The 18,318-nt window shown below is 38.3% G+C and overlaps 1 protein-coding gene across 1 annotated transcript in view; it reads left to right on the top strand.

The window, feature by feature from the left end:
* Positions 1–486: 486 nt before the first annotated feature.
* Positions 487–18,318, top strand: part of LOC122914384 (olfactory receptor 6M1-like) — a 52,263-nt gene continuing 34,431 nt past the window's right edge. Inside the window, exon 1 of the mRNA XM_044261035.1 lies at positions 487–865. Within this exon, the coding sequence (XP_044116970.1) occupies positions 487–865 (379 nt within the window). The remainder of the gene's footprint in view (positions 866–18,318) is intronic.

An 18,318-nucleotide genomic window follows, 5' to 3' on the forward strand; every position in this document is an offset into this window, starting at 1 on the left:
GAAGTAGAAATACTTATTTTTTCTGCATTCCTGCTCATGTACATGATATCTCTGATTGGCAACACCATGATCATCCTTTTGGTGTGTGTTGAGTACCGCCTGCATTCACCCATGTATTTTTTTGTAGCCAATCTTTCTTTCCTTGAAGTTGCCATCACCTCCACTGTGGTACCTAAGATGCTAGCAAACACATTATCCCTCACCAAGGCAATATCCTTCATGGGATGTCTCACACAATCTATTTTCTACTTCCTTCTGGGATCCACAGAATTCTTCATCCTGGCTGTCATGTCATTTGATCGTTATATTGCCATCTGCAACCCACTGAGGTATACCACCATCATGAACACACAGACATGCATAATGTTACTTGTGGGGTCCTATCTAGGTGCATTTTTGTCAATGTTGTCTCCATCCATCCTAACTGCCCCGTTAATTTTTTGTGGGCCAAATAAAATCCATCATTTCTTCTGTGACCGAGCCCCCATGCTACAGCTGGCCTGTACAGACATCTCTCTGGCTGAGGTGGCTGACTTTATCTCCTCTGCTATGTTGCTCCTGGGCTCCTTGCTCCTGACAGGAGTGTCTTACACCTACATTGTTATTACTATCCTTAGAATTCCTACTGTGCAGGGATGGCAGAAGGCCTTCTCTACTTGTGTTTCACACATCACAGTGGTTACAATTTATTATGGAAGTTCCATCTTCCTCTATGTTCGCCCAAAGAAAGGGAACGCAATGAGCATTAACAAATTTGCCACAGTGCTGAACACCGTTGTAACACCAATGCTGAACCCTTTCATCTACAGCCTTCGAAATGAGAAAGTCAAAGAATCCCTGAGAGACACCACCAGTAAATACATAGGTATGCTAATAAATGTAAGACCTCAAAAGTGATATTTTTATAGAATTCAGTTATTGGCATGCTTGACTATGAAATCATTTTTTGTGATTAATTATGTAAATGCTTTATTTTACATAAGGGTGAAATATACATGAAGATATGGTCTTAAATATCCATATATATATTCTAAACCAGTATTTCCTGATGTAGATCCAGTGTTCAGGGAGGGTCTTAAAATCTTTTAGAGACTCTATGGTCAAATAATCTTTGGCAAAACAGGAAAAAATATACAGCGGAAAAAAGACATTCTCTTCAATAAATGGTGCTGGGAAAACTGGGCAGCTATATGTAGAAGAATGAAACTCGACCATTCTCTTACACCGTACACAAAGATAAACTCAAAATGAATAAAAGATCTCAACATGAGACAGCAATCCATCAGAATCACAGAGGAGAACATAGGCAGTAATCTCTTTGATATCAGCCACAGCAAGTTCTTTCAAGATACGTCTCCAAAGGCAAAGGAAACAAAAGCGAAAATGAACTTTTGGGACTTCATCAAGATCAAAAGCTTCTGCACAGCAAAGGAAACAGTCAAAAAAAAACAAAGAGTCAACCCACGGAATGGGAGAAGATATTTGCAAATGACAGTGCAGACAAAAGGTTGATATCCAGGATCTATAATGAACTCCTCACACTCAACACACACAAAACAGACAATCATATAAAAAATGGGCAGAAGATATGAGCAGACACTTCTCCAATGAAGACATAGAAATGGCTATCAGACACATGAAAAAATGTTCATCATCACTAGCCATCAGTGAGATTCAAATTAAAACTACATTGAGATACCACCTTACACCACTTAAAATGGCCAAAATTAGCAAGACAGGAAACAACATGTGTTGGAGAAGATACGGAGAAAAGGGAGTCCTGTTACACTTTTGGTGGTAATGCAAGTTGGTGCAGCCTCTTTGGAAAACAGTGTGGAGATTCCTCAAGAAATTAAAAGTAGAACTTCCCTATTACCCTGCCATTGCACTCCTGGGTATTTACCCCAAAGATACAGATGTAGTGAAAAGAAGGGCCATCTGTACCCCAATGTTTATAGCAGCAATGGCCATGGTCGCCAAACTGTGGATGCCCTTTAATGGACGAATGGATAAGGAAGATGTGGTCCATATACACTATGGAGTATTGTGCCTCCATCAGAAACGATGAATACCCAACTTTTGTAGCAACATGGACGGGACTGGAAGAGATTATGCTGAGTGAAATAAGTCAAGCAGAGAGAGTCAATAATCTATGGCTTCACTTATTTGTGGAGCATAACAAATAGCATGGAGGACAAGGGAAGATTGAGAGGAGAAGGGAGTTGAGGGAAATTGGAAGGGGAGGTGAATCATGAGAGACTATGGACTCTGAAAAACAATCTGAGGGTTTTGATGTGGTGGGGGATGGGAGGTTGGGAACCCAGGTTGTGGGTATTAGAGAGGGCACGGATTGCATGGAACACTGGGTGTGGTGCAAAAGCAATGAATACTGTTATGCTGAAAATAAATTAAAAAAAAAGATTAAAAAATCTTTTAGAGAATTAATAGAACCAAAGTTACATGCAAACATTTCTACATACAAGCACTGTTTTTTAATATATATTAAATAACATTTAATATATTTTCTATATTTAAATATATATATATATATATATATATATATATATATAGCTAGAGAGTGGGAGGAGAAGCAGCAGGAGAAGAATAATCTCAAACAGATTTCATGCTGAGCACTGACCTAACACAGGGTCCATCTCACAACTCTCAGAAATGACCTGAGCCAAAATCTGGAGTCAGACAATCAAGTTGACTGAACCACCCAGGTGCCCTACATATGTACTCTCTAAAGCAGTCCTTATTCTTCCCTTTTTCCTGTTCATTTAATTATTCTAAAGTCAAGTTCCTGTATGACCCCTTAATCTTAAATTTGATAACTGCTTGACATAGAGTCTCACTTTCTGTTACACAATCCTCTGATATTTTTCTCTGTAAATATCAATGTATGTTTGAATTTAATACAAATAAAGTCCCATATAAAAATGGTAAATTTTATTTCCTTTGATTTTTGAAATATTACTTCCCAATGATTTATCCCACTTGATATGTAAGTTTTAAGTTACAGATGGATCTTCCCAATCTTCATTAAATTTAAAATCTGCAGTGGTTGTCTTCCTATTCCTATTCTACTGGTGCTGTGGCAATAAAATTCATCAGAAATATAAACCCCCTGCTGAACTATCAGAGAGATTTATTTATTTTACCTGTCAGAACCACTGAAATTAATTCAGTTATTCAACTCAAGACTACACTTTTTTTTTTATTTCAGTGATTTTTCTCCCTGTGACCCATTACTTTTCTTCAAGCCTCTTAGAGTTACAGATCACTAATCTGTTCATGTAAACTCATATCAACCAACCATCCAACGTATGTTCTAGAAGGAGGATTTATATATGAGATTGGAAGACAATAAATATATATGCATACGATATTTGAGCAAGTGTCATGAATAAACCAACATACATTCAAAGATGAGTGAAGAAATAGTGACCAATATTTTGATAGTCACAGATTTGATTTTGAGACACAAGTTTGTGTTGCATTCTAGCACAGTCACACTGTTACTGTGTGTTGGTCAAATACTTAAAATCTGTTTGTCCTGTAGAGACTAAAATTAAAGTAATGGTATACTATTGTTGTAAGATTTAACTTAATAATAAATAACATAAGGGCACCTGGGTGGCTCAGTGGGTTAAGCCGCTGCCTTCGGTTCAGGTCATGATCTCAGGATCCTGGGATCGAGTCCCGCATCGGGCTCTCTGCTCAGCAGGGAGCCTGCTTCCTCCTCTCTCTGCCTGCCTCTCTGCCTCCTTGTGATCTCTCTCTGTCAAATAAATAAATAAATAAATAAATAAATAAATAAATAATAACATAAAAACTAATACCAAAAAATCACAATATATATTGCTTAAAAATAATGTCCCCTCTCTATATAATGATACATCTATATCTATCTATATCTATCTATCTATTTATCTATTGGTATTAGATACCAATCTATCTATAGATAGATAGTAGATAGATAGATATAAATATATCACATCTTTATTCATTCATCTGTCAGTGAACACTTGGGCTGTTTCCATAGTTTCCTAGCATAGATAATGCTATTGTAAACATAGGGTGCATGTACTCTTTTGAGCTAGTATTTTTATATTCTTTGGGCAAATACCCAGTAGAAGAACAATTGCTTGATCATAGGGTAGTTCTGTTTTTAACTTTTTGAGGAACGTCCATGCTGTCTCCCAGTGCATTCCCACCAACTGTGTAGGAGGGTTCCCCTTTCTCCACATCTGTGCCAACATCTGTTGATTCCTGTTAGTTTTAACCATTCTAACTGGTATGAGATAGTATCTCTTTGTGCTTTTCATTTGTATTTCCCTGATGCCAAGTGATGTTAAGTTTCTTTTCATGTTTCTGTTAACCAGCTGTACGTTTTCTTTGGAAAAATGTCTCTTCACGACTTCTGCCTATTTCTTAACTGGATTATGTGGTTTTGTGGTGATGTGTTTGATAAGTGCTTTATAGATTTTGGGTAATAACCCTTTATCAAATATATCATTTGAAGATATCTTCTCCCATTCTGCAGGTTGCCTTTGAGTTTTGTTCATTGTTTCCTTCACTGTGCAGAAGTTTTTAATCTTGATGAAGTACAATAGTCCATTTTTAAGCTTTTGTTTCCCTTGCCCTTGGAGATGTGTACAGTGAGAAGTAGTTATGGCCAAGGTCACAGAAGTCACTGCCTATGTTCTCCTCTAGGATTTTGATAGTTCCCTGACTCACATTGAGGTCTTTCATCTATTTGAGTTTGTTTATGTGTGTGGTATAAGAAAGAAGTCCAGTTTCATTCTTTTACAAAATGGGATTTTTCTTAAATTCTAATAATGTCCTGAAATTTTCATGGTAACAGAGAGATTATAGTTGAATGAATAGTGAAAATATCTTAATTAAATGTAATAAGGAAATAGTTCTAAGGAAGTACTCATTTATTTTTTTTTCCAATTTATTTATTTTCAGAAAAACAGTATTCATTATTTTTTCACCACACCCAGTGCTCCATGCAAGCTGTGCCCTCTATAATACCCACCACCTGGTACCCCAACCTCCCACCCCCCCACCACTTCAAACCCCTCAGATTGGTTTTCAGAGTCCATAGACTCTCATGGTTCATCTCCCCTTCCAATTTACCCCAAAGCACATACCCTCCCCAATGTCCATAACCCTACCCCCCTTCTCCCAACCCCCCTCCCCCCAGCAACCCACAGTTTGTTTCGTGAGATTAAGAGTCACTTATGGTTTGTCTCCCTCCCTATCCCATCTTGTTTCATGGATTCTTCTCCTACCCACTTAAGCCCCCATGTTGCATCACCACTCCCTCATATTAGGGAGATCATATGATAGTTGTCTTTCTCCGCTTGACTTATTTCGCTAAGCATGATACGCTCTAGTTCCATCCATGTTGTCGCAAATGGCAAGATTTCGTTTCTTTTGATGGCTGCATAGTATTCCATTGTGTATATATACCACATCTTCTTGATCCATTCATCTGTTGATGGACATCTAGGTTCTTTCCATAGTTTGGCTATTGTGGACATTGCTGCTATAAACATTCGGGTGCACGTGCCCCTTTGGATCACTACGTTTGTATCTTTAGGGTAAATTCCCAGTAGTGCAATTGCTGGGTCATAGGGCAGTTCTATTTTCAACATTTTGAGGAACCTCCATGCTGTTTTCCAGAGGGGTTGCACCAGCTTGCATTCCCACCAACAGTGTAGGAGGGTTCCCCTTTCTCCGCATCCTCGCCAGCATCTGTCATTTCCTGACTTGTTGATTTTAGCCATTCTGACTGGTGTGAGGTCATATCTCACTGTGGTTTTGATTTGTATTTCCCTGATGCCGAGTAATATGGAGCACTTTTTCATGTGTCTGTTGGCCATCTGGATGTCTTCTTTGCAGAAACGTCTGTTCATGTCCTCTGCCCATTTCTTGATTGGATTATTTGTTCTTTGGGTGTTGAGTTTGTTAAGTTCTTTATAGATTTTGGACACTAGTCCTTTATCTGATATGTCGTTTGCAAATATCTTCTCCCATTCTGTCAGTTGTCTTTTGGTTTTGTTAACTGTTTCCTTTGCTGTGCAAAAGCTTTTGATTTTGATGAAATCCCAAAAGTTCATTTTTGCCCTTGCTTCCCTTGCCTTTGGCGATGTTCCTAGGAAGATGTTGCTGCGGCTGAGGTCGAAGAGGTTGCTGCCTGTGTTCTCCTCAAGGATTTTGATGGATTCCTTTCTCACATTGAGGTCCTTAATCCATTTTGAATCTATTTTTTTGTGTGGTGTAAGGAAATGGTCCAATTTCAATTTTCTGCACGTGGCTGTCCAATTTTCCCAACACCATTTATTGAAGAGGCTGTCTTTTTTCCATTGGACATTCTTTCCTGCTTTGTCGAAGATTAGTTGACCATAGAGTTGAGGGTCTATTTCTGGGCTCTCTATTCTGTTCCATTGGTCTATGTGTCTGTTTTTGTGCCAGTACCATGCTGTCTTGATGATGACAGCTTTGTAATAAAGCTTGAAGTCTGGAATTGTGATGCCACCAACTTTGGCTTTGTTTTTCAATATCCCTTTGGCTATTCGAGGTCTTTTCTGGTTCCATATAAATTTTAAAATTATTTGTTCCATTTCTTTGAAAAAGATGGATGGTACTTTGATAGGAATTGCATTAAATGTGTAGATTGCTTTAGGTAGCATAGACATTTTCACAATATTTATTCTTCCAATCCAGGAGCATGGAACATTTTTCCATTTCTTTGTGTCTTCCTCAATTTCTTTCATGAGTACTTTATAGTTTTCTGAGTATAGATTCTTAGCCTCTTTGGTTAGGTTTATTCCTAGGTATCTTATGGTTTGGGGTGCAATTGTAAATGGGATTGACTCCTTCATTTCTCTTTCTTCTGTCTTGTTGGTGTAGAGAAATGCAACTGATTTCTGTGCATTGATCTTATATCCTGACACTTTACTGAATTCCTGTATAAGTTCTAGCAGTTTTGGAGTGGAGTCTTTTGGGTTTTCCACATAGAGTATCATATCATCTGCGAAGAGTGATAATTTGACTTCTTCTTTGCCGATTTGGATGCCTTTAATTTCCTTTTGTTGTCTGATTGCTGAGGCTAGGACTTCTAATACTATGTTGAATAGCAGTGGTGATAATGGACATCCCTGCCGTGTTCCTGACCTTAGTGGAAAAGCTTTAGTTTTTCTCCATTGAGAATGATATTTGCAGTTGGTTTTTCATAGATGGCTTTGATGATATTGAGGTATGTGCCCTCTATCCCTACACTTTGAAGGGTTTTGATCAGTAAGGGATGCTGTACTTTGTCAAATGCTTTTTCAGCATCTATTGAGAGTATCATATGGTTCTTGTTCTTTCATTTATTGATGTGTTGTATCACATTGACTGATTTGCGGATGTTGAACCAACCTTGCAGCCCTGGGATAAATCCCACTTGGTCGTGGTGAATAATCCTTTTAATGTACTGTTGAATCCTATTGGCTAGTACTTTGCTGAGAATTTTTGCATCTGTGTTCATCAAGGATATTGGTCTATAGCTCTCTTTTTTGATGGGATCCTTGTCTGGTTTTGGGATCAAGGTGATGCTGGCCTCATAAAATGAGTTTGGGAGTTTTCCTTCCATTTCTATTTTTTGGAACAGTTTCAGGAGAATAGGAATTAGTTCTTCTTTAAATGTTTGGTAGAATTCCCCTGGGAAGCCATCTGGCCCTGGCCTTTTGTTTGTTTGGAGATTTTTAATGACTGTTTCAATCTCCTTACTGGTTATGGGTCTGTTCAGGCTTTCTATTTCTTCCTGGTTCAATTTTGGTAGTTTATATGTTTCTAGGAATGCATCCATTTCTTCCAGATTGTCAAATTTGTTGGCGTAGAGTTGCTCATAGTATGTTCTTATAATAGTTTGTATTTCTTTGGTGTTAGTTGTGATCTCTCCTCTTTCATTCATGATTTTATTTATTTGGGTCCTTTCTCTTTTCTTTTTGATAAGTCTGGCCAGGGGTTTATCAATTTTATTTATTCTTTCAAAGAACCAGCTCCTAGTTTGGTTGATTTGTTCTATTGTTTTTTTGGTTTCTATTTCATTGATTTCTGCTCTGATCTTTATGATTTCTCTTCTCCTGCTGGGCTTAGGGTTTCTTTCTTGTTCTTTCTCCAGCTCCTTTAGGTGTAGGGTTAGGTTGTATACCTGAGACCTTTCTTGTTTCTTGAGAAAAGCTTGTACCGCTATATATTTTCCTCTCAGGACTGCCTTTGTTGTGTCCCACAGATTTTGTACCGTTGTATTTTCATTATCATTTGTTTCCATGATTTTTTCCAAATCTTCTTTAATTTCCCGGTTGACCCATTCATTCTTTAGAAGGATGCTGTTTAATCTCCATGTATTTGTGTTCTTTCCAGACTTCCTTTTGTGGTTGAGTTCTAGCTTCAGAGCATTGTGGTCTGAAAATATGCAGGGAATGATCCCAATCTTTTGATACTGGTTGAGTCCTGATTTAGGACCGAGGATGTGATCTATTCTGGAGAATGTTCCATGTGCACTAGAGAAGAATGTGTATTCTGTTGCTTTGGGATGAAATGTTCTGAATATATCTGTGATGTCCATCTCATCCAGTGTATCATTTAAGGCCTTTATTTCCCTGTTGATCTTTTGCTTGGATGATCTGTCCATTTCAGTGAGGGGAGTGTTAAAGTCCCCTACTATTATTGTATTATTGTTGATGTGTTTCTTTGATTTTGTTATTAATTGGTTTATATAGTTGGCTGCTCCCACATTGGGGGCATAGATATTTAAAATTGTTAGATCTTCTTGTTGGACAGACCCTTTGAGTATGATATAGTGTCCTTCCTCATCTCTTATTATAGTCTTTGGCTTAAAATCTAAGTGATCTGATATAAGGATTGCCACTCCTGCTTTTTTCTGATGTCCATTAGCATGGTAAATTCTTTTCCACCCCCTCACTTTAAGTCTGGAGGTGTCTTCGGGTTTAAAATGGGTTTCTTGGAGGCAACATATAGATGGGTTTTGTGTTTTTATCCATTCTGATACCCTGTGTCTTTTGATTGGGGCATTTAGCCCATTAACATTCAGGGTAACTATTGAGAGATATGATTTTAGTGCCATTGTATTGCCTGTAAGGTGACTGTTACTGTATATTGTCTCTGTTCCTTTCTGATCTACCACTTGTAGGCTCTCTCTTTGCTTAGAGGACCCCTTTCAGTATTTCCTGTAGAGCTGATTTGGTGTTTGCAAATTCTTTCAGTTTTTGTTTGTCCTGGAAGCTTTTAATCTCTCCTTCTATTTTCAATGATAGCCTAGCTGGATATAGTATTCTTGGCTGCATGTTTTTCTCGTTTAGTGCTCTGAAAATGTCATGCCAGCTCTTTCTGGCCCGCCAGGTCTCTGTGGATAAGTCAGCTGCCAATCTAATACTTTTACCATTGTATGTTACAGACTTCTTTTCCCGGGCTGCTTTCAGGATTTGCTCTTTGTCACTAAGGCTTGTAAATTTTACTATTAGGTGACGGGGTGTGGGCCTATTCTTATTGATTTTGAGGGGCGTTCTCTGAACCTCCTGAATTTTGATGCTCGTTCCCTTTGCCATATTGGGGAAATTCTCCCCAATAATTCTCTCCAGTATACCTTCTGCTCCCCTCTCTCTTTCTTCTTCTTCTGGAATCCCAATTATTCTAATGTTGTTTCGTCTTATGGTGTCACTTATCTCTCGAATTCTCTCCTCATGGTCCAGTAGCTGTTTGTCCCTCTTTTGCTCAGCTTCTTTATTCTCTGTCATTTGGTCTTCTATATCGCTAATTCTTTCTTCTGCCTCATTTATCCTAGCAGTGAGAGCCTCCATTTTTGATTGAACTTCATTAATAGCTTTTTTGATTTCAACTTGGTTGGATTTTAGTTCTTTTATTTCTCCAGAAAGGGCTTTTATATCTCTGCAGAGGGTTTCTCTAATATCTTCCATGCCTTTTTCAAGCCCGGCTATAACCTTGAGAACTGTCATTTTGAACTCTAGATCTGACATATTACCAATGTCTGTATTGATTAGGTCCCTAGCCTTTGGTACTGCCTCTTGTTTTTTTTTTTGTTGTGAATTTTTCCACCTTGTCATTTTGTCCAGCTAAGAGTATATGAAGGAGCAAGTAAAATACTAAAAGGGTGGCAACAATCCCAGGAAAATATGCTTTAACCAAATCAGAGGCTATCCCAAATCATGAGGGGGGATTTCTCCTCCCTCACGATTGGGTGAGGGATCTCCTCTGATTGGGATCTCCTTTGATTGGGATCTCCCAATCTCTTCTGATTGGGATCTCTTCTGATTTGGGGATAAAAAGAGGTTCAAAAAGAAAGAAAGAAAAAAAAATTTAAAAAGAATTAAAAAAAAGAGATTGAATTAAAAATTCGATCAAGAATTTAAAAAAGAATTAAGAAAAAAAAAGATTGAAGAGATTAGGATCTCTTCTGATTTGGGGATAAAAAGAGATTCAAAAAGAAAGAAAGAAAAAAAAGAAAAAAAAAGAATTAAAAAAAGAAAATGAATAAAGAAAAGTATAAAAGAAAAAAATATATATATATTAGATAATCTAGTTAAAAAACGTTGAAAAAGAAAAGGGTAAAAGTTATAAAAATTTTTAGCAGAAGAAGTGAAAAAAAAATGAAAAAGAAAAAAATTAAATTAACTGCAAGACTAAAAAATCACAGGCAGAAAGCCATGAGTTCTGTGGTTTGTTTTCTCCTCCTCTGGAATTCTGCTGCTCTCTCCTTGGTATTGAAACTGCACTTCTTGGTAGGTGAACTTGGTCTTGCCTGGATTTCTTGTTGATCTTCTGGGGGAGGGGCCTGTTGTAGTGATTCTCAAGTGTCTTTGCCCCAGGCGGAATTACACCGCCCTTACCAAGGGCCGCGCTGAGTGATCTGCTCGGCTTTGCTTTCAGGAGCTTTTGTTCCCTGAGCGCTTTCCGTAGAGTTCCGGAGGACGGGAACACAAATGGCGGCCTCCTGGTCTCCAGCCCGGAGGAGCCGAGAGCCCGGGGCCCCGCTCCCCAGTGCGCCCTCAGAGAACAGCTCCTAGTAACTCCCGTCTGCCTAACCTCCCTCCGCGCTCCGAGCTCACCGAGCCTGCGGCCGGTTCAAGGCAACTCCGAGCTGCGAGCTTACTGTCGGCTCTGTCTCTGCAGCCGGCTTTCCCGTTCCAATATCCGCAAGCTCTGCGACACTCAGACACCCCCGATCCTTCTGTGACCCCACGGGACCTGAGGTCACGCCGACCCCGTGTGGGCTTCGCCCCGGTTTAGCCTCCGGAGCGATGTCCCTCAGCAGAGCAGACTTTTAAAAGTCCTGATTTTGTGCTCCGCTGCTCCGCCGCTTGCCGGGAGCTGGCCCCTCCCCCTGCGGTCTATCTTCCCGTCGCTTTGGATTCACTTCTCCGCCAGTCCTACCTTTCAGAAAGTGGTTGTTTTTCTGTTTCTAGAATTGCTGTTCTTCTTCTCTTCAATCTGCCGATGGATTTGCAGGTGTTTGCAATCTTTAGATAAGCTCTCTAGCTGATCTCCTGCTAGCTGAGGTAGTCTCAGCCTGCTACTTCTCCGCCATCTTGACTCCTCCGGAAGTACTCATTTAAACATGAATGAAGATCCATTCTTGTTACCTGAATTATTTGTCATGATAGCTAAATTATCTCTTGGAAGAAGCATGTGACTTCATAAGAATATAAGAATGGAATAAGTTCATTAAATACACACATTATGAAGATATTCTATCTTTGTCTGACCTTGTAAGACTCTTCCAATATTTTCTGCATGTCTCAGCAGTGTGTATAGAAACCAGGATATAATGTTCTTGAGTCATCTGCACTTAATTTGCCAAACATTTCCAGCTTGTTTTTTTTTATCTTTTTTTTCCAATTTATTTATTTTCAGAAAAACAGTATTCATTATTTTTTCACCACACCCAGTGCTCCATGCAAGCCGTGCCCTCTATAACACCCACCACTGGTACCCCAACCTCCCAGCCCCCCGCCACTTCAAACCCCTCAGATTGTTTTTCAGAGTCCATAGTCTCTCATGGTTCACCTCCCCTTCCAATCTACCCAAAAGCACATACCCTCCCCAATGTCCATAACCCTACCCCCCTTCCAACTTGTTTTTAATCTACCAAATCTGTATTCCAATTACTGAATTTACCTCTATATCTTTGACTACACATCCTGACTCTAAATAAATCAATATTAGTAGTAAGTTTTCAGCATGTCTGTCTTTTCTCAGCACTCTAGCATTCTTGTATCCACACCCAGGCCATTTCTGGAACCATCCATATTGCTTGAGGGACTACTGTCTAGTAGAAGAAGATATTGGTTGGCTCTTTCAAACATAACCATTGATATTATTATTATTATTATTTTATTACCATGAATATAACCTGGAAATATAATTCAGATCTTTATATGTTTGAGCATGCACTTTGAAGGAAAAAAAAAACAGTTTTATAGTAATGTGCAATCTGGTTGACCAGAAAAGGTACAGGCTCTCTGGCAACAGTCTCCTCCATTACCCTCAATTATCCTAAAATATGGTACACTTCATCTTCTGTGAGCAATTCCACATTATTCAAGTTCAGCAACTGGTGTCCACTATTATTTTAACATGTATCATAATATTGAAATTGGGTGATGAATTATCTTTCCTGGAGGACATGATGTTTCTTAAGAATATAATGACTCTACTGTTTATTTTTGTATCTCTATTGCTGACTAAGTATGTTTTACTGAGTTACATATGAGACAAATCACACTGGGAAAGGGATTTTTATATTTTTTGTTATTGTATTTCCAATATCTATAATAGTGCCTGAGAACTATTAGTTGTATATAAACTTTAATTGAGTCAGGAAATAATTAAACTAATTCTAAGTGGTCAATATATATTGCAAACTAACAAGATGATTAAATACTAAGCAGACAATATGTATTTAAAAATTAATTTAACAATATTATATGTGCTTTGCCATATTATGTGGAATATGCCTCAAGATAAATTTACCATATCCATTTGGATCTCCTTCTCATCATTGGTCTGTTCATATATTCAGTTTATTTGTCATTCAGCTTTGGTAGATTGTATAAATCTGGCAATTTATCATTTTTTCTAGGTTATCCAATTTTTTTTGGAATGTAATTGTTCACAGTATTCTTTGGTTATCCTTTGTAATCCCATGGTATTACACGGAATTTTTGTGTCTTCTCTTTTATGTCTCATTTTATTTGAGATTGTAATTTTTTTTAGTCTAGGTAAAATAATTAGCCAATTTTGTGTGTATGTACAATATATACATAATATGTATACCCACATTTGTTTCAGACATAGAATTTAGTGATTCATCATTTATACATAGCACTCTACTCATCACAAGTGCCATATTTAACACCAATAACCTGTTTAAACCATTCCCCCATCCACCTTCCCTCCAAACAAGTGGAAACCAGGAAGAAATGGACAAATTCTTTGAAACATGTAAACTACCAAAACTGAGGCAAGAATAAATACAAAATTTGAATGGACCAATAACTGGCAATGCAATTCAATGAAAAACTCCCAACAAAAAAAGTCTATGACCCAGAAGCTTAGCAGATGAATTCTACTGAACATTTAAAGGAAAGTTAATCCCTATTCTTCTTAAACTATTCCAAAAAATTCAAGAAGAAGGAAGTTATCAAATTAATGCTATGAGGTCAGTTTTACCTGTTACCAAAATCTTATAAAGACAGCAACAACAACAGCAACAGCAACAACAGAACACAGGCATTATCTCTCATGAACATAGACGCAAAATCCTTAACAAAATATTAAAAAACTGAATCCAACAATTTATTTTAAAAAATCATTTACTACGATAAAGTGGGATATACTTCTGGGTTGTAAGAGTAGTTCAATATTGGGAAATCCATCAACATGATGTATCACATAAATAAAAGAAAGGATAAGAACTTTTTCCATGTGTCTGACAGCCATTTGTATGTCTTCATTGGAGGAGTGTCTGTTCATATCTTCTGCCCATTTTTTGATATGATTGACTGTTTTGTGTGTGTTGAGTTTGAGAAGTGTTGGAGGGAATGTGGAGAAAGGGGAACCCTCTCACACTGTTGGTGGGAATGCAAGTTGGTGCAGCCTCTTTGGAGAACAGTGTGGAGATTCCTCAAGAAATTAAAAATAAAAACAAGAAAGAAATTAAAAATAGAACTTCCCTATGACCCTGCCATTGCACTCCTGGGTATTTACCCCAAAGATGCAGATGTAGTGAAAAGAAAGGCCATCTGTACCCCAATGTTTATAGCAGCAATGGTCATGGTCGCCAAACTGTGGAAAGAACTAAGATGCCCTTCAACAGACGTATGGATAAGGAAGATGTCTACATACACTATGGAGTATTATGCCTCCATCAGAAAGGAAGAATACCCAACTTTTGTAGCAACATGGATGGGACTCGAAGAGATTATGCTGAGTGAGATAAGTCAAGCAGAGAGAGTCAATTATCATGTGGTTTCACTTATTTCTGGAGCATAACAAATATCATGGAGGACATGGGGAGTTAGAGAGGAGAAGGGAGTTGGGGGAAATTGGAAGGGGAGGCGAACCATGAGAGACTATGGACTCTGAAAAACAATCTGAGGGTTTTGAAGAGGTGGGGGGTGGGAGGTCAGGGTACCAGGCAGTGGGTATTGTGGAGGGCACGGATTGCATGGAGCACTGGGTGTGGTGCAAAAATAATAAATACTGTTATGCTGAAAATAATTAAAATATAAATAAAAAAGGGAAGGATAAGAACTGTATGATATTTTTAATAGGTGCATAAAAAACATTTGACAAATTTCAGCATCCATTAATATTGAAAACCCACAATAAAGTAGATTTAGGGGGAAAATACCTCAATAAAATAAAGGCCTTAGATGATAAACTCCCATAGCTAACATCATACTCCTATTTATTCCCTTTTTAATTTTTTTACTCCACTTTTTATTTTATTTTTTTCTATTTATCTCCAATTTATTCTTTGTTACCTCTTTGTTAAGAGTTAAGAGCTAACTGGGTGGTTCAGTCAGTTAAGTATCTGCTTTTGGCTCAGGTCATGATCCCAGGATCCTGAGATTGAGTCCCATGCCAGGCTCCACATTCAGCAGGGAGTCTGTTTCTCCTTCTTCCTTTGCCCTCTGCCCCCATTTGTGCTGTCTCAATCTCTCTCTCTCTCTCTCAAATAAATGAATAAAAATGTTTAAAAAATTATCCTTCAGTGCTACCAACGTTGATGAAAAAGTTGGATATTCATCCTTTCTGATGGCTGAGTAATATTCCATTATGTATATGTATCACATCTTCTTTTTTTTTAGATTTTATTTATTTATTTGACAGAGAGAAATCACAAGTAGATGGAGAGGCAGGCAGAGAGAGAGAGAGAGAGAGGGAAGCAGGCTCCCTGCTGAGCAGAGAGCCCGATGCGGGACTCGATCCCAGGACCTCAAGATCATGACCTGAGCTGAAGGCAGCAGCTCAACCCACTGAGCCACCCAGGCGCCCCTGTATCACATCTTCTTTATCCTTTTGTCTGATGAAGGGCATCTCAGAGGATATCATGCTAAGTGAAGTAAGTCAAGCAGAGGAAGTCAATTATTATATGGTTTCACTGATTTGTAGTACATAAGGGGTAATATGGAGGACATTGGGAGAAAAAAAGGGAAAAATGAAAGTGGGGGAATTGCGGGGGTGGGGAGATGAACCGTGAGAGACTGTGGATTCCAAGAAACAAACGGAGGGTTTTGGAGAGGAGGGGGTGAGAGGATGGGTGAGCCTGGTGGTGGCTATAAAAGAGGGCACATATTGCATGGAGCACTGGGTGTTATGTGCAAACAATGAATCATGGAGCACCACATCAAAAAGTAATTATGTACTGTATGGTGACTAGCACAACATATAAAAAAAAATATCACTAATGTCCTGCACTCTTTTCTCAAGTCCAGTAAGTATCTTTATGACCATTACTTTAAATTCTCTATCATGTATGTTACTTATATCTTTTTTTTCATTTAGGTGTGTCTTGATGTGGTTGAGTCCTGTTCTTTTAGTTAGGACATATTTTTCTACCTCCTTATTTTGTCTTACTCTCTGTGTACGTGTCTGTTTCTATGCGTTAAAAAATCAGCTACACCTTTTACTATTGGTGGTAATGGTACTGGGAAGAACAAGTCTTTTAGTTCCCTGCAGTTCAGTGTCTTCTGTTCCCCAGGACCTGATGCTTCATGGAGTGTTTCCTCTGTGTCTTGTGTATTCTATGCCTTGAGTCCTGTTCTCTTTCTGCCTCAGTCCAGTTGTCTGCAGAGGCAGTCATTAGCTATTGTGGGCAGTGTTTTGTCCCTGGCTCTGTGGGACATGGTTTAACAGCACGTGTGGTGGTCTGCTTGTGAAACGAGACTGCCAGAACTAAGATTCAGCACAAGCTGTGGTTTGGGAGACAAGATGTTGATTGGGTTTGTGATTTTCTTCTGGGTAAGGGGACCCAGAGCACCAGGACTGAGGTAGGTGTGACTGGGATAGGTGGATCTGCCTAGGTGGCTCAAGATGGGGCTTATTTTAAGCCAGTTAGGTAAGGACTGTTGTGCTGCTCTAGCTCCTACAGATGGCAGTGTGTTTATGTTGGGCAGTGGGGGATATATATGGTGCCTTCCATCTCTCTTGTTCCTGCAGAGGTCTTCCCATGATCCCTGCCTCTCTAGGACGTGCTGTGAAATGAGTACATCATTCTCCTTCCCATCTGTTACTAGAGTTTTTCAAACTGCTTCTTCTCTGCTGTATCTCTGTGGGCCGTTTGTCCTGCTATCTCTCCTATGGCAGGGACTCAACTTCCTAATGCCAACTGGACTCTCCCAGTACTGAGCCTACTGATTTTTAAAATTCAAGGTTTTAAGTCATCCTGGTTGTAAGAGCTCAGGAAATTTGGCCCTCTTCACTTTCAAAGCCAAACATTATGAGGGTTATTTTCCCCTGAAGTCTCCCTCTGTAAAAATCTGGTTTTTGCACTTCTCCCCACCATCAGCTCCCTCCCTCCCTGGCACATTTAGGGTCTATTTCAGTCCCAAAGCAAATTTTTGCTCTTCCTAATCCCTGCTCTTCTTTGATATGGCCTTTTCTCTATCTTTTATTGTTGAGTTTGTTAATCCAGTCTTTGGATCATTTTCTGGGTTACCTATGTTGATGTAAGTGTTATCTATTTGTATCCATGGAATGAGGTGAGATTAAGGTCCTTCTGCACTGCCATATTCCCAGGTTCCTCTCACCAGAGATTTCTTGGAGCAGCTATAAAACATTTTAGCATAGTGTTATTTTATGCAAAGGACACGGTAGTTTGGGTACGTGTGTATGAAACTCTGGCAGAGTCACTGTTGGGGTACTGGATATAGAGTACATGATACCCTGGTTACCTCTGGTCCACTACTAAACCGAGCTCAAGAATAGAAACAGTTATGCAAGAAAAAAATGTGTGAAGGTAAGATTTAGTTACTGACATGCAAAGAAATTGAAGATGTATGAAATTCTTCAACAGTGTTTATTATAATCTGCACATGGAAATATACACACATACTAAGTTAGCCTTTCCAACAAAGAAATAGTGATGTCTGGTTAATTTATTTTAATATTTCTCCAAGCAATTTAAAAACAGACCAAAACAGAGCTTATGATCTCAGAGAAAATTATTCAGAGATGGGGAAGAAAAATAACTCCAAATTATTATTTTTTTCAATATATTAGCCTAATAGGCCCATGTGATCAAACCAAGTAAAAATAGTATAAAAGTGTTATCAAAGTGTAATTGTACTCATGAAAATTGAGGCAAATATTTCACAAAATTTAGCAATTGAATGCTGCAACAAAAATTATATATTACTAAGTACATTTTATAAATTATGAGTTGGTTTAAATTTTTTTTAAAGTTATAAGACTGTAATTCACTGCCCTAAAATTATGAGGTAAAATAGAACATGATAATTGCAACTGATGAAAATTCAATCAGTTTCTAACCTGTCATTTTTAGTGATGAAATATTAAAGTCATTTCCATTATATCTGTAACAAAACTTTTAAGCTCATTTCTGCAACTTATATTTAAAATTGTGCTAGAAGTCCCAGGAAGGAACATAACAAATGTGTAAATCTATTAAAATGTTAAAAATATTTTTAATTCAGAATCTTCTATTTTTATTCCTCAAGCGGTGCCTTTTATTTTCATGACTTAACTGGAGACCTG

The sequence above is a fragment of the Neovison vison genome, chromosome 1 (assembly GCF_020171115.1).
Source record: "Neovison vison isolate M4711 chromosome 1, ASM_NN_V1, whole genome shotgun sequence".
Lineage (NCBI taxonomy): Eukaryota > Metazoa > Chordata > Mammalia > Carnivora > Mustelidae > Neogale > Neogale vison.